Raw genomic sequence first — 16585 nt, forward strand, 5'->3', positions numbered from 1 at the left:
GGCCCTAGGGCTACTGCGAATAGGCGTCGAATGAATATATTAAATAGACTAAGGAGGAAAGGAAGAGGACCCGAATAGGGGCCTTTGAGTAGTCTATTTATGCCCGTATATAGCACGGGCCGAGTCCTTAGCGAGCCCTCGTGACCCCGTGCCGATACTCCTTAGGCTAGTCGCGGGCGCAGCCCGAGTCCTAGCCATATTGTGGCGCGGGCGTAGCCCGAGCCCGTGACAGGCCTACCTTAAGGCCTACCTTACTTGATATATAGTAAATAATCCACTGAAAATCCTTAAGGTAAAAGGCAAGGGCCTGGGTTGGTAAGACTACCGTAAGTCAAAAAGGCGGTAAGAAGGCCAGCAGCCTAGTAGGCTACTATAGGATTTTAACAATATTAATAGATAGAAGCCGGGCATTATGGCGGAATTTAGTAGATGCAAAATTTAGTCTGGCATTATAGACTATCTAATCTAGTAGGCTGAGGTATATATTAATCTAGTATTCCTTAAGGGCATTCTAAATATTTTAGGCTTTCTATCTTTATAGATTAAGGAATCTCGCTACTTAGAAGCTTATTGCGGTATCTATAATATATAATACCGGCTGATTATTAATATAAAGGATATCGACAATAATTTCGTAGTTAAATTAGCTAGTATTATTATCTTTAAGGGTGAATTTAAATCGGCTAAGTGCTTTTACGTTTATCTAGCATTAAAAGTATATATAGGTGATACTCTCGATGATATTATAGTTAATATCATTATAGCTAGCCTATTAAAGCAATTTGGTAAGCCTATTAATAGAAGGGTGCCTAAATTGATGATAAAGCTAATAGATTTTCTATAATAAGAGGTAGAAGGTAGTAGCATCTATAGCATTAAGAGTCCACTATAGATATCCCTATTTCCTAATAATAGGTACCTTAATATCCCCTTTAATAAGCAAATTATTAATATTATCTAGCTTTATGCCTATCCTATCTATATCTATAATAGAATAGAAAAAGGGGGTGCAGCTATTAAGAATATAAAAGGGGATATTACTAAATATCGTTAGGACATTTAGTATACTAGATAATATAGTAAAGCCTGCTCTAAAATTAATAATATACTATTTATCCATTAACTTAATTATTAAAGATTTTATCAATCTTATTAGGGCTCTTATTTGCCTTATGCCTACTATAAATAGGCTAGAGGCGCTAATATCTAGGAAGATTCTATAGAAGGTATAATCACTATAATATTCTTCTTCTAAAAAAGCAGAATTATAGTCTAATAGTAGTAAAGGCATTCGGAAGGGGTTAATTTATAGGAAGATATATCAGTATAATTTATCCTATAGGGCTTATAACGTCTCGATAGATAAAGAAGATAATAGTTCTATTTGCATAAAGGCTAAGAAATATTAAGTAGCTGTAAATTATAGTATAATAGCATCCTCTATATCCTAATATATAACCCCTACTATTATAACTTTAATATCTTTAACGATATTATTAAAATCGGCATCTTTAAGGGCTTAATCGGCGGTCCCTTTATATTCCTATAGGAAAATACAAAATTTCTTGTTATTAAGGGCGGTCCGATTAAAGCGGTTCTTTAGCTATTATGCCTTTAATTCTTATTACTCTTTAGCAGTATAATTAGATAACTAATAACCTAATTTATTGCAAATAAAGTATCTTCTTTAATAGGCCCTAGCTAGAAAGGCGCGATTCTATTATTACTATTAAGGGGGTCTATATCGTTAGGGGCATTAATACCAATTATAGGATTGACTATATCTACGATCTATAAATAATACTATATTATTATTAATATCAATATCTTCTATATCCTAATACTACTAAGACTGCTATTAAAGGAAATAATGCTATTAAATTGTATAGGTAGTCTTATAGATTAAAAGGGATTGCTATAGGTTAGCGGTAAAGCCTTTAAATATAGAGGCATAATAATATATAGCCTAGCTACACTTAAAAGTATCCCTTATTGTTGATATAAACTCGGGGTACCCAGTTATACGTAGGGTCGCGCGCGTGGTATTATGTACCGTAGGGTCACCGGTCAAAGATATGGTTCTTCTTTGATTATGACTGACTAACTAAGAGGAAAGAAAGGAAGCAAAAGAGATATTACACGATGTGGCCTTTTTGTGCGTGCCGTAGTCACGTGCATCGGCGCGGTCGGGCCGGGCTGCCTGCGTGCCCTACCGGGCTCAGGGGCACAGGGGTAAAAGGGGCAAAAGTAGCCATATCGTGCCCAACGGGTGTGCGCGGCACATTCGTCGCAATGTGCCCAATTGGGCACCTTGCGACAGCGATTCCGACACTTATAGTATTAAGCACTTACCGATAAAGCTCTATATTAGCTATAAAGGGGGGAAAAAGACTATAATATAGGCGTTAAAGCTCTTCTAGTAGGATATTAAGGCATTTAAGCTTTAATTTATTAGGATATTTCGCGATAGTTAATTAAAGTATTATTTTATTCTAATAGTATAAATAGAATTGCTCTATACTTTCATTCTTAAAATAACTTTTAACTTTACGAACTATATTATTAAAAGTAAGGGTATTACGAATGCGTTTGATATTATTAAAATAATATATCTTAGCATCGCTAGTTAGTATAATTTAAAAAGCTCTAGTAAATATATAATTAGGTAGTCCTAGAAGGTAATACTTACTCTTAAAGGATACTACCTTAGGTATAAAGAAGTTATCTATTTTACTGCTATATCTATCCTCTATGCAATAGCTATATAAGAGGTTAGATATCTTCTTTAAAATATCGTTAAACCTAGCCTCTATATAGGCTCTTTAGGTATAATCTTCTTAGTAGTATTATTATTCTAAAAGGTATTCCAAAACGGCTTATTGGTTATTGCCTTATAATAGGAAGTTTGCTAGGGCTTTATTTTCTCCCCTATTAGTAGGTGCCTTATTTCCTCTAGTTAAAACCATTTATTTATCGGCCTAAATAGGCCGATAGTACTAAAAGGGGTCTAATACTATACCTATCCTCAGCATTATAGGTATCAGAGCCGGTAGTTAAGGCATTTATGCCTATAGGTTATGGCTGCGATACTATAATTCGTAATATCTGGCATTAGGGGCAGCTATTTTATTAATATTAGGGGCTTGCCTTATACCGCTAGTAATGGCATATTGGGGAATATTAATATTGCAATTCTCAAGGTCACTATAAAAGCAGAGCCTTACTAGCTAGCTAGATGGCACAAGACTGTCAGCGACCTGTGAACTAATCTTAGTATAAATACTAGATTTTTCACCAAGTCCTAAGACTATACAAGTGCTATAAAGCAAGGCAAGTATAAAGGCAAGGCAAATATAAGATAACCAGAAAACGCAGGAAAGGTAAGAAGTTAAGAGGCATATAGTGCATTAACAGACTCGATTGTGCTGCCCTTCTACTATCTAGAAAGAAGGGGGAAAGCTATCCTATATATACACGAAGGAGGGGTGGGCCCAGACATCTAAGGTAGCCAGTAAGAAAGCTCCCCGTAATGCTCGCTATGCCACGTATATAATACGTCAGCAAACCCACTATATCCGGCCTTTCCAACCACCCTAACCACCGCACTAGTAACTAGCCATTACGCTAGTAGACTAACCACCACGCTAGTATACTAGCCACCACACTAGTGGACTAGCCACCACGCTAGTGACTAACCACCACACTAGTGGACTAGCCACCACACTAGTAGGCCGCCACCACGCTAATGGGCTACCACGCTAATTTAGCAATGCCACACCTTTTTAACAAGGCCTACCTTACTTGATATACAGTAAATAATCCACTGAAAATCCTTAAGGTAAAAGGCAAAGGCTTAAGGTAAGACTACCATAAGTCCAAGAGGCGGTATAAAGGCCAGAAGGTTAGTAGACTAGTAGGGCATTAGGCCAGCAGCCTAGTAGGCTACTATAGGATTTTAACAATTAATATTAGCGACTTCTAAAGTATTATTATTAGGTCTCTCTATTAAGGGAAGTATATTATCGGGGTCTATAGCCTGACCTCTAATATTATAATTTCGAGAGGCATTAGGGTAGCCGCCTTAGCTAGCTCAGCTAGGGGTATAACCCCTAAGGTAAAGTATTTAGTCAGTCGGGCTATAGTTATTATCTATTGAATATTACTATTATTAGGAGCTTTCCCTTATCTTAAATAGCGGCCTATAAATAGGTGCTTTTCCTTTCTATTATAGTGGCTAGCCCCTTTCTTCTTCGGTAGGAATAAAAGCCTTCTTTAATATAGATAGAGGGATAAGGGGTTATTATACTATTAGTATTATAAAATCCCTAGGGGTCGAAAGGGCTTATAAAGGTCTTCGCGAGGGTAATTATAAAGGTATTCATAAGGGTATTTATAATAGTATCCATAAAGGTATTCGAATAATTATAGTAGGAAGTGAATTCCTTAAGCTTATAATAGAAGGGGCATCCTGGTTTATTTATATCTCCCATTCGGTATAAGCTATAGGGATTAACTATTCCCTATCTAGGTTTAACTGGGATATAAAGGTCTTATATATAAATTAAAGGTCTATTTCTTCTTAAGGCTATTTAGGTATATATTCTTATTATATATAGTAGAGAAGGGTCTTAATTATTGATAATCCTATACTTCTAATATACACCCTATATTCCTATAGGGTTGTTTAGAATTCCCATAGGAGCTATTTATTATTGCAATTCTCAAGGTCACTATAAAAGCAAAGCCTTACTAGCTAGCTAGATGGCACAAGACTGTCTGCGACCTGTAAACTAATCTTAGTATAAATACTAGATTTTTCACTAAGTCCTAAGACTATATAAGTGCTATAAAGCAGGGCAAGTGTAAAGGCAAGGCAAATATAAGATAACTAGAAACGCAGGGAAGGTGGAAGTTAAGAGGCATATAGTGCATTAACAGACTCGATTGTGCTACCCTTCTACTATCTAGAAAGAAGGGGGAAAGCTATCCTATATATACACGAAGAAGGGGTGTGCCCAGGCATCCAGGGTAGCCAGTAAGAAAGCTCCTCGTAATGCTCGCTATGCCACGTATATGATACGTCAGCAACCCCGCTATATCCAGCCTTTCCAACCACCCCAACCACCGCACTAGTAACCAACCACCACGCTAGTAACTAGCCACCAAGCTAGTGACTAACTACCACGCTAGTAGACTAGCCACCACGCTAGTAGGCAGCCACCACGCTAGTAGGCCGCCACTACGCTAGTAGGCCACCACGCTAATTTAGCAATGCCACACCTTTTTAACAAGGCCTACCTTACTTGATATACAGTAAATAATCCACTGAAAATCCTTAAGGTGAAAGGCAAAGGCCTAAGGTAAGACTACTATAAGTCCAAGAGGCGGTATAAGGGCCAGAAAGTTAGTAGGCCAGTAGGGCATTAGGCCAGCAGCCTAGTAGGCTACTATAGGATTTTAACATTTATTAATATAGCTAAATAGCTCTTTAGTCTACTTATTATAATCCTCGCGGAATTATTCCTATAGATTATCATCCTTTTTATCGCCTATTGTGTAACTATTAATAAGGTAGGCGATACGATTATATAACTATTTATCTATAGTATTTATAGGGTCGATTTGGTCTATCAAATCGATTTAGTCTTTTATAATAATCTTAGCGAAAAGATTAAGCTTTTCTGGTAGTAATGCCTCTATTATAATATTAATAGAGGTAAGAATAAGATAGAAAAGGTAGAGAGATAGTAAGCATTTAGCATAGGTATTAAAAGGAAGTAATATAGGTATAAATAGTAGAGAGAGATTAAGGTATAGGAATTAAAAAGAAATAACTAAAAAAGGGAAAGAAAGAAGTAATTAATAAAAAAAGGTAGGAAGAAAGAAGTAATTATTAGGCAGGATATTATAGGCATTCCGTTTGCTTATTTGACTATATATCGGTAAATAGGTTCTTTACCGTAGATATTATTGCGGTTTAGAGTCGCTTGCGTAAGAACCTACGTTTTATGCCTACTAATAGTATCACGATAGATTTAGCGTTCTATAGTTCCCGGCACAACTAAAGATATCGTAATATTTAGCGATTGTTACTAACTAATACAATCAATTAGTATGATATTTAGCGATTATTCCTTATAATAGACAATTAGGGAAGGTTAAATATAATTAGCTTATCCCTTAGTCTGTAATATATAAGCCATTTCGACTAAATTAGGCTAAATCACGTTTCTTATTAGTACGATCTTTTTAAATCGTCTCTTCTTATTAGTCCTAGCTAATCTATAAAGTAAACTTTAACTTTACTAATTAGTATTAGTATTACATTAAGGGGTACCCAGTTGTACATAGGGTCGCGCGCGTGGTATTATATACCGTGAGGTTACTAAGTAAAGGATTTGATTACTCTGCTAATAACTGATTATCTAAAAGGAAAGAAAGGAAGCAAAAGAGGGTAATTATACGATATAGCCTTTTTGTGCGTGCTATGGTTACGTGCATCGGCGCAGTCGGGCCGGGCTGCCCGCATGCCCTACCGGGCTCAGGGGTAAAGGGGCAAAAGTGGCCACATCGTGTGCAGCAGTATGCGCGGCACATCCGTCGCAATGTGCCCAATTGGGCACCTTGCGACAGCGATTCCGACAGATATTGCAGGCTTCACACGCCGAGACCTGCAAGAGTGCCGTGCCCGTGGAAATGCCGAGACGCCCCATGCGGCGCTGCACCGGAGACGCTGTTTGCAGAACCGGCCGGCCGGGCCTCGAAGCGCACTGGCATGCGAGCTGCGCGGCCCGTTGACGTCACGCCGGTCCAACCGGGACCAACCCCTCCCCTGCGGACCTCTTTTTTTTTCCCCATCCATCCCCATCCCCCTCGCCAAGCCAGCCTGCCCGTCCGTCCGCCAAACCAGCCATGTCGATGCCGCGCCCGCCGCCCCGGGCCTTGAGGCTCCTTCACAGCAGCCCGTCCCGCGCGGCGGCCCGACGCGCGCCCGACCCCCGCGTGCGCGACCTCGCCACCCCCCAGCAGGACGAATACGCCGTCCTCCGCGACCACTACGGTGCGTACCCGTCCGTCCCCTTCCCCCCCTCCCTTTCATCCCCATCTTAGGAATGTCCCCAAGGCCACGGGCCGCATGCAGCGGGCAGCAAACCCCCCCCCCCCAACTGACGGACGCGCAGCAACGCCCAAGCACCCCATCGTGCTGGCCCACGGCCTCCTCGGCTTCGCCCAGCTGCGCCTCACGCCCGGCCTGTCCATCCCCTACTGGCGCGGCATCCGCGAGGCCCTCGCCGCGCAGGGCGCGCACGTCATCGCCGCGACGGTCCCCCCGACGGGCACCATCGCCGACCGCGCGGCCCAGCTGGCGCGCGCCATTGCCGCCGGCGCGCCCGGCGTCCCCGTCAACATCGTCGCCCACAGCATGGGCGGCCTCGACGCGCGGCACATGATCGCCTTGCCGCCCGCGGCAGAAGGCGGCGTCGGCGTCGGCGTCGGCGTGCGCGTCGCGTCGCTGACGACGGTGTCGAGCCCGCACCGCGGGTCCGCCCTCGCCGACTGGGCGCTCCGCCCGGCCTGGCGGCGCCGGCTGCTGCGCGGGGCGGCGCCGGCCGTCGCGCAGCTGACCCCGCGGCGGATGGAGGCCTTCAACGCCCGCGTGCGCGACGACCCGCGCGTGCGGTACTTCTCCTACGGGGCCGACGCGGGCGCGCCGCCGCTGCTGAGCCCGTTCCGCCTGGCCGCCGGGGTGCTGGCCCGCGCCGAGGGCCCCAACGACGGGCTGGTCAGCGTGGCCAGCAGCCGCTGGGGGGAGTACCGCGGCACCCTGGAAGGCGTGAACCACCTCGACCTGATAAACTGGCCGAACCGGGTGCGGTGGGCCGTGGGCCGCTGGACGGGCGCAGGCGGCACCGGCTTCAACGCCGTGGCGTTTTACCTGGCCGTGGCGGACATGCTGGCCAGGGAGGGCTTGTGAGACGGTAGATTCAAAAGGCGACGTATAGACGGGTAGATGGGGTTATGGAGTTATGGAGCTATGGGGTCATGGGGTCATGGGGTCGACAGAACTTGGGCACAAGAGGTATCAGTATTAAAAAGATAAATAAAAAAATATAGCAAAGCCAAGTCACGGGCACCCGGTCTCTGGGGCACGACTTGCCCTGCCAGCCGCTCGCTCGTTTGCATTGCCAACCGCACAAACACACGGCCCTGCGGAGCAGCCCGACAAAGGCGCCGGATGGCGAGTCCGGCATAAATAACCAAGCGGCCGGCTGCGGAGACTGGACTCGCCGCACGCGCGTCCGCGGTCCTCGCCCGGATGTCACACTGCTGCTGCTGCTGCTGCTGCTGCTGCTGCTGCTGCTGCAAGCCCGCAACACCACCCCCAGCCCAAAAGCGTTTCCCTTGCCCCCCCCCCCTTCCTCCCGTGCATTCGGCCTCGGAAAACAGCCCCGGCCTAGTACTTGGGCTGGTTGCGCTCCTTTCTGCGCTTAAGGCACTTGGCAATGTACAAGCCAATGACGCCGACGGCAACTTTGAAACGAGTTAGCAGAGGGAACCCGATAAGAAAGACCGCGGCTAGAAAGGAGGGCCACGGGTCAAAGGGGACCAGGGGCCGGGCATCATTGGGATCCCCCGACGAAAACCGCCGCCCGGACACCCAGGGGAGCAACAAGATGTGCAGCAGGCGGCGCGTACCGACAAAGACGATGCAGAAAACGACCATGACGCCCACGTTGTTCGCGGGCCAGCTGTCGCCGCGCTTGGCGATGGCGCGGGCGGCCTGGCGGGCCAGAAGAGCAGTGTTGACGGCAGCCATTGGATTGGGCGTCGTGCGCGGTTGGCAGGTGCGATGCTTTTTTGCTGTTCGGCGGGAGTCAGGGAACGCTTTTCTGCTGCTGGCGGGAGTCGGGGAATGCTTTCTTCTGCTGCTTGACGGGGAGCCAAGGACAGGAGGTTAGCAGGGGAGCACGACGCGAGGCCTTTCGCGGCGGACGGGCACGCGGCAGGAATGTCTCTGTCTCCGGGCAGGGGGGGAAGGGGGGGGGAGGGGGGTTGAGGGGGGTTGAGGGCATTTAGTAGCCCACGCGATGCGCAGCCAAAACTCTGACGCGGCTTCGAGCGCACGAGCACTCCCATTCCGCAAGCCGAGCGCCCCCCTCCCCCGGTCTTCGGAAGAGACACAATCCCCAAGCCCCGTGCCCGGGGGACGGGCCCAGCAAGCCGGCGGGCTGAGGAGCGTCGTCAAACTCACTCACCTGTGACGGAACCGTGAGGATGCAAAAAGTGGAAAGGGAAAAGGAAAAGGGAAAGCAGCAATTTCTTTGTCGAGGCTGCCGTGGGCGGCGCACCAATGCCATGGGTGGTGGGGTGGGCGCCGCGCAGAAAAAGCGGGGCCCCACGTCACGGGCTAGCCGGAAGCGAAGCCCAAAAAAAAAAAAAAAAAAAAAAAAAAAACCCGGCAAACTCCGACCGGACAACGAGGCGGCGCCGCTGGCTTGGCTGGGCAGAGCAGAATATCCCAGGCGGTGAGAAAGGAGAAAGGGCCTGGTTGCCGTGTTTGCCGAGAACAGCCGCCGCGAGTGCAGGTCGACGGCAGCCTCGGGTTCGGGGTCCCCCGTCTGGTCCTTTTTTGTGCATAAAGTCCGTTGTTTTGGAAATCCCGCAAGGATGGAGGGCATCAGTCAAACGGCCAGGCACGGCGACGAGAAGCCGCAGTTGGTGTGGCGCCACCAGGCACTTTGGCGCTGCTTGTTTACGTACCTGGGAATGTACTCCGTACTCCGCATGTATTGACTGTAGCATTTTGCTGTGCTCGTCCCTCCCATGTACGTATATGCGTTGCTTTCATTCACTGTATCCACCGCTGGGTCGCGCTGCGCTATGAATTTAGTGGACTGTGCCCTGTTTCACACCCGAGGGTACGTGCCTGGCATGCCCCTACGTTTCCCTACAGCGGTTCAATGTTGGCCTGCCGAGGCTTCTTCATGCCACACTTTGTCGTCAATCGTCGTCAATCGAGGATAAACAAACAATCCTCTGCAATTGACAGATTACCACCACTTATTCGACCATTTTTCCCTCTGCCCTCTGCAAATCACCACCACCACCACCTCCTCCTCCTCCTCCTTCAGCCTTCAACCCCCTCCCTCTGCACCAGCGGCACCTACGCCTCGTGGAATGTCCCCTCCCCCCAGCCATAGACTCGCCCCAGCCGCCTCGCCAGCAGCAGCAGCCCGTAGCCCTCAATCCGCGACTTGTGCGGCCTGTGCGTCGTGACGCACCTCTTGGCCGACATTGTGCTTGGCGGGAGGAAGCTGACGACCGAGCCAAACTTGGGCACGACAGAGAAGCCCAGCCTGGCCATGGCGGCCTCGAAGGCGTCCCAGCCGACGGGCCCTCGCGCCTCCGACTTTCTGAAGATGGCGTCAAAGACCCGGGCTGTGGCCGCGTCGACCGGGACTCGGGGCGTCGGCGCACGGCCGTCGGCGCCCACACCCACCGGCAGCCCGTTCGACGCATCTGTCGGGTTCGCCGCGACGGCGGCTGCTTCGACGACGACGACGCCGCCGCCGCCGCCGCCGCGCCTCTTCTCCTTTTCGCGCCGTGGTGGAGCTTGACCGGGGGGGCTTGCCGCCGCTGCGGGAAACCGAGGACACGGTGCGTCGTCGCTCTGGTCCATTTGCGCCCTGGCTCGCTGGTGCCGCTCGGCGAGCTCGGCGGCGCATTCCGACGTCATGTTCTGGTAGGCGGCGCGCATGGTCGCGCCCAGCGTGCTGCTGCGCAGGTGGTCGTCCATGGCTGCCAAGGCCCCCGCGGCCATGCCGTCCTGCAGCAAGTGGTCGATGGGCACGGCAAAGTCGCGCAGGTCGACGCCCGCCTGGAGCCGGGCAACCAGCGCATCCAGCTCCTGCAGCTTGTCCGTCAGGGTCTGCCCCGTTTTCCGCGACAAGGGTGGCAGCGGCATCGCGCACGCAACGTCCTGGATAAAGGCCACGACGACGGCCAAGTCTCCGAGCGCCTCGGTCTCGGCCGCCTCGAGCTTGTCCTGCTCGTCGGGGTGCGCCCGGTGCAGGTCGCTCAGCTTGCTGATCCACTCGACGGCCTGGGCGGGACCCGTCTCGGGCTGGCACAGTCGCAGCATGTAGTACAGCTGCGTGTCCGCGCCGAACAAGCCCTTGACGTTCCCCCTGAGAGCGACGCGTGCGGCGCCCGTTTTACCACCTGGCGCGTTTGATATCCGCTTGAACCACTTTCTGCCAGAGTGAGCCTGCACGAACCGCTTGAAGTTGCCCTGCGCGCGAGCGTACTCAATGTGGTAGGCGTTGACCAGCTCCTGCTGCACAATCATGCGGTACGCCTTGTCCAGCGCAGGGTGGTCCTGCAGGCGCTGCAGGAGAAGGTTGATGTAGGACCATATCGAGACCCCTCTGACTGCATCTTGCACGGCCTCGTACAGCACCGGGCTGATGTGTCTGTCCGTGTGGACGGGGAGCCTGCGGCCCTTCTCATCGGCCACGAGCTCTGGCTGGGTGAAGAATCGGATATTGACCACGTGCGCGAGGGCACGGGGCTCCGTCAGCATCAGTTCCAGATGGTCCTCGAGGCACAGCTGCTGCTCGTGCGCGCTGGCGGAAACTTCGGGCACAGTCAGCTTAGGCTGCTGCCCCCTGGTGGAGGAGGTGAGCCGGGGAAGCGCCTGCGACGCGGGACCGGCGGGTTTTTTCGGAGCCGGTTTCTGGCTTCTGCCGTCCGCCCCGGCCTCCAGTATGTCCTCGATCAATATGTTGAGCAGCTGCAGGATGGTTGTTTGCCTCGTGATGATCAGCTCGCCCATGGATTGCGGCACAACCACCTGAGCGCGAATCCCCGGCGCCAGCGCAGCCAGGCTCTCCGCGCGGCCAGACACAATCGTGATGGAGTTGCCGTACTCTTCATCGTCGTAAAACAAAGTGTAGCTGTCCTTGAAGCGCTGCGCATGACGCAGCCCCTTTTCCGTCATCATCTTGAGGATGAAGCCATGATCGCCCAGCTCTCCGTCCACCACGCCGCGGCAGTATTGCTCTGAAAGGGGAACCGTAGCTGTTCCCGTAGCTCGGTGCTGGAGGAGGTGCAGCAAAAAGTCCGACCCTGGCTTCGCAACGTCCCGGAGGTTCATCTCCGGGACGAATTTGTACACGTCCCCCAACGACTTGTCGGCCGAGTGCTGCAGGACGACGCCGCCAGCGGCGCCGGCTTTGAAGCACTTGGCCCGCTGGGGTCCGTCTAGGGAGCGCCAAATGCGTGCAATCGCCGCGCTGTGTGTCTTGTATTTCCTCGACAGATCGCCGTAGAGCTCTCGGAGGTGGTCAGCGCTTGTCAGCTCCATACTTTCGATTGTTGGCTGCGAGTGGCTTGGCTTGGCGATACAGGAGGGTTGGTTGGCTCAGAATCTCGCATCCATGCATGCATGCATGGCTTCACATCCCCTACCTTTAGGTTGTGGGGTGGGTCCGTCGAATACAATCCACCCTGCCACCCTGTAGCCAATCCCAGGCCCACGCCCACGTGACTGCCTGTGTAGCAGGGGGGGTTTCGCCTGATGCTTCAGTTGCATGAGTCATGTGGCAAAATCACACAGAAGCCTTCTTTCTATATTAGGTACTGTACCTGAGATAGCAATATCAAGAATTTCATCGCCTCTTTTCTTCCTTTATAATCATCGTCACACTCAACAGGTCATTAGTCTGGCGACGCTCAACCACGAAAACCCCACGGTGATCCTTCTATGCTCCGGCCCTCAAATTCCTTTAGCAATCTTGAGTCGCAGCATGGGGAGGTACAAGGATCAGATGATCGAGGAAATGGACGAGGACGAGGAATCTAGAATTTGCTCTGGATGATATAGAAGCGCCCTGGTATGCATTCCAATAGAACGGTCTGTCGCTTTGCGATCTCTTGCTTCGACTGGTGCGTTAAACGTAGCCATCACTCTGTGGAGGAAACTTCCCGATGGATATCCTGCAGAGACGTATCAAAGATGCTTGACCATATTCTCTTCTGTGACGATGCGAGGCATTTTTCAGTATCAGAATGCTGCCTGCCAGCACCTCTTTTCTTCTTCCATCGTTGAGCTTATAAACGGCGAGGAAAAGGGATTGCCGGCGCGTATCTGAGCTGAGTTGGGGCGACTGATGGGAAACTCGCAAGCAAAGACTGCGCCTCTGCAGCAGAGGCCTCTTTTTTTTTTTTTTTTTTTTTTTTTTTTTTTTTTTTTTTTTTTTTTTTTTTTTTTCCCTTCTTGTCTCCCAAGTCCTGGCTTTCTCTTCCGATTCTTGGCTGTTGCTTCCCGACATTCCAGATCACGGAAACAGCTAGGAAGCAACCTGTCAACGACGCAGCCTGCTTGTTTGAGGATAAATTAGGTGCCTAGATCAGCAAGCAGCCCGGTTTGGTTCTGAAGGCATCCCAGTTGCGATGCGGGGTATCTTGGCCTGTACAGTGCCTGGCTGCGTGCATTTTACCCAACCGACCGAAATCAAAGATCAACGGGACTGTTGGATTTCAATCCGTCGCTGGACAAATATTCGTCTAGAGCAGAGATAGATGCCTGAAGCAACACATTTCACTGATTGAGTCTTCAATCTGCAACTTGTATGAACAACCCAAAGCTCCTCAACAACTGGCAGCCGCCTCTCTTCTCTTCCTCCAAGCGGTTTCGAACCAACGTACAGTGTTTGCTTTGCGGAAAGTCCAACCACACACACTGTATAGTCGCCCTGCCGGAAAAGTGAGGGGGTTCCAGCGACTGAAACAAACATAACCTCGTCTCGGACACTTTGAACTCCCCACCCGTAACTTTTGTCGTCGCCGGGCCAAGACGTCACTGCCCAGGCGGTCCAACACGCTCATCCGCGAGAATAGGGGCGAGAATGGCGTCGTGGCTGGGCCGTATCCGCCGCATCAATGCCCACAATGCATCCACCTTTCGACGCGCCCCCTTGGCCGAGATCTCGGGCTCGCTGGGCGATCTGGGCACATTGCTACCACTCATGATTTCTCTGGCAATCCAGAGGTCTGTCAGCCTGGGCTCCACGCTCGTTTTCTCGGGAATCTTCAACATCCTCACCGGAGTCGTGTTTGGCATTCCGCTGCCTGTGCAGCCCATGAAGGTAAACTTGACTCGGACGGGTTACGCAGCTCCTTCAATCATGCCAACCACGCTCAAGGGGCTAAGAATATCTGCGTAGGCCATTGCCTCGGCCGCTCTGTCCAGCCAGCAAGACTCGTCCATCGGAGTAGTCATGGCAGCTGGTCAGTGGGTTGGGGCAGCCGTGCTCTTGATGAGCGCAACGGGTTTGCTGACATGGGCCACCGCTGTGGTTCCCATACCCGTTGTCAAGGGGATCCAGCTCGGCGCCGGCTTGTCCTTGATCACGGGCGCTGGATCGTCGCTTCTGCAGCCCCTTGATTGGATCCATCCGGTTCTGGACAATAAGCTGTGGTCTCTGTTGGCGTTCCTCGTGCTCATTGTCACGCAGCGCCTGCCCAAGTTTCCCTACGCTTTGCTCTTCTTCGCCGTCTCCATCGTGTTTGCCTTCATCACCATTGCAAGCTCTCAGCGCAGCCTTCCCGGGCTCCATGTATGGACGCCTCGCTTCGTCCTGCCCGAATGGGTTGGGTTGGCCGTTCCCGGTTTCCCAGCGCTGTCCATGGCCGTCGGCCAGCTCCCTCTGACGACTCTGAATTCCGTCATCGCCGTCAGCGCCTTGGCGTCCGATCTGCTTCCGGACGTCCCGACGCCATCCGTAACGTCCATTGGCTTCAGCGTCGCGTTGATGAACCTGACCGGGACGTGGTTTGGGACGATGCCTCTGTGTCACGGCGCCGGCGGCCTAGCGGCGCAGTATCGCTTCGGAGCCCGCAGCGGCGCCAGTGTCATCTTCCTGGGGTCTGTCAAGGTAGTTCTCGGCCTCGCCTTTGGCGAGACGCTGATCGAGCTGCTGCAGTCGTACCCCAAGAGCATACTCGGAATCATGGTCCTCGCTGCTGGCCTGGAGCTGGCCAAGGTAGGGCACACCTTGAACAAGGGAGCCTCCGATCTATGGGAAGGCTCGGCGGGTGCACGGCGACCCCGTGCATTGCGCGATGACGAGCGCCTGGAGCGGTGGACCGTCATGCTGATGACGGCGGCGGGGATTCTCGTCTTCAAAAACGATGCTGTGGGCTTCTCGGCTGGCATGCTCTGTCACGCGGCGTATAAGCTGGCTGACTGGGTAAGTAGACGGGGGCGGGATCGAGCATCACAGGGTGAACGGGGCCCATTACTTGGTTGCTAAACCTCTGCATTGTGCCTTTCATGGCGATGGTTCCCCCCTACCCCTTTCCCCGTTGGTGTGGTCCTTTTTCTTTTTTTTTTTTTTCTCTTTTCAAAAGAGAAAGTCCCGTGTCATTACGCAGCCACTCTCTCTTCTTTTTTTTCTCCTTATCCCCTGTTTTCACAGAGTCCCAGACTCTCTAGAAATTCCTTGCAGCCGCGGTATTCCTCGTCAAATCCTCGCGTGACGAATCGCCATAATGCGTGCCGTGGTCCTTTCGAACCCTCCTCAAAAGAAAGCTCTCAAAGAACAGAAACAACCCGCCGGCCAGGGCCAGACACGCCCCCTCCACAATGGCCGTCACCTCGGCCATGACGCTCCAATCCCCACGCTGCTGCGAGTAGACGCCGACCAAGGTAGAGATGAGGCCGGCCAAGCAGTTTGCCACGCCCGGCATGACGAGCTTGTTGAGCAACCAGACGTAGTTGTCCCGGTGGCGCAGCGCGAGGACCCCCATGCCAACAAAGGACACGGCGCACGCAACGGCCGCAGTCACCAGCAGAGGAATGTTTGCCACGCCCTTGAGGATCCCGTCGGCCGCCGGGTCGGGGTGCCTGCCCTCGACGGATCTCTGCAGGGTGATGAAGGTGCCGGGGAGGACGAGGAACCCGGCCAGCAGGAGCCAGGCGAAGAAGGAGGCTAGGAGGCTGTGCGAGAGCGGGATGTCGTCCACGTCGAGGAGCATCTGCACGTAGCGCGAGTGCGTCGAGTCGGTCCGTTGCAGGGGCTTTATCTCCCTCGCGACGGATGCGTGGTGTTCCGGGTCTTGGTTCCAGAGCTGGGCCATGGCGTGGCTTGAGCGGGGACGGCACGGCAAGTAAGGGCAGTGAATCTCCTCATGAAGGGTACCTTGGACGAGGGCCAAGTTTGAGCAAAGGGGAAACTGAGATTGTAATAAAAGTCTGCTGGAAAATGAAGCGGATTTTGGTGGCGCGTTTGAAGCATAGGCAAGCACGGCCAAGGAAGGGAAACGAAAGCGAAACAGCCACTCCGGCAAAGGAAACAAGAAGACAAAGGAAAAGAAAGTGGCGGCTACTTTGCGTCAAACATGGGTCGACCGTGAATCGAAGAGGACCGCAGGTTTATCGCAAGGGTTGCTTTTATACTTGTACCAGCACATGATGGCAGAGAATGGGGTGCCAGGTCCAGCTGGCTGGGCGCTTGGCGATGCCAACAGCCGCCGGGATCAACATGTACCTACCTACCTACCTACCTTACCTACCCCATAG

General features: G+C 51.4%; 5 protein-coding genes across 5 annotated transcripts; 2 read left to right on the top strand and 3 right to left on the bottom strand.

Annotated features, from left to right (window-relative positions):
- Nucleotides 1-6912: 6912 nt before the first annotated feature.
- Nucleotides 6913-7975, top strand: UV8b_04823 (uncharacterized protein; the record flags this gene model as incomplete). The annotated part of the gene is made up of 2 exons (XM_043142321.1): nucleotides 6913-7060; nucleotides 7182-7975. The coding sequence occupies 2 exons, from the start codon at nucleotides 6913-6915 to the stop codon at nucleotides 7973-7975; spliced, it is 942 nt and encodes a 313-aa protein (XP_042998255.1).
- A 480-nt stretch (nucleotides 7976-8455) lies between these two features.
- On the bottom strand, nucleotides 8456-8818 carry UV8b_04824 (uncharacterized protein; the record flags this gene model as incomplete). Its single annotated transcript, XM_043142322.1, has 2 exons — nucleotides 8456-8532; nucleotides 8698-8818. The coding sequence occupies 2 exons, from the start codon at nucleotides 8816-8818 to the stop codon at nucleotides 8456-8458; spliced, it is 198 nt and encodes a 65-aa protein (XP_042998256.1).
- A 1347-nt stretch (nucleotides 8819-10165) lies between these two features.
- On the bottom strand, nucleotides 10166-12367 carry UV8b_04825 (uncharacterized protein; the record flags this gene model as incomplete). The annotated part of the gene is made up of 1 exon (XM_043142323.1): nucleotides 10166-12367. One exon carries the CDS (start codon nucleotides 12365-12367, stop codon nucleotides 10166-10168), a length of 2202 nt encoding a protein of 733 aa, XP_042998257.1.
- Nucleotides 12368-13910: 1543 nt separating this feature from the next.
- UV8b_04826 (uncharacterized protein) lies at nucleotides 13911-15317 on the top strand (the record flags this gene model as incomplete). Its single annotated transcript, XM_043142324.1, has 2 exons — nucleotides 13911-14150; nucleotides 14229-15317. The coding sequence occupies 2 exons, from the start codon at nucleotides 13911-13913 to the stop codon at nucleotides 15315-15317; spliced, it is 1329 nt and encodes a 442-aa protein (XP_042998258.1).
- A 178-nt stretch (nucleotides 15318-15495) lies between these two features.
- On the bottom strand, nucleotides 15496-16143 carry UV8b_04827 (uncharacterized protein; the record flags this gene model as incomplete). Its single annotated transcript, XM_043142325.1, has 1 exon — nucleotides 15496-16143. One exon carries the CDS (start codon nucleotides 16141-16143, stop codon nucleotides 15496-15498), a length of 648 nt encoding a protein of 215 aa, XP_042998259.1.
- Between the last annotated feature and the right edge of the window lie 442 nt (nucleotides 16144-16585).

The sequence above is a fragment of the Ustilaginoidea virens genome, chromosome 4, assembly GCF_000687475.1.
Source record: "Ustilaginoidea virens chromosome 4, complete sequence".
Taxonomy (NCBI): Eukaryota; Fungi; Ascomycota; class Sordariomycetes; order Hypocreales; family Clavicipitaceae; genus Ustilaginoidea; species Ustilaginoidea virens.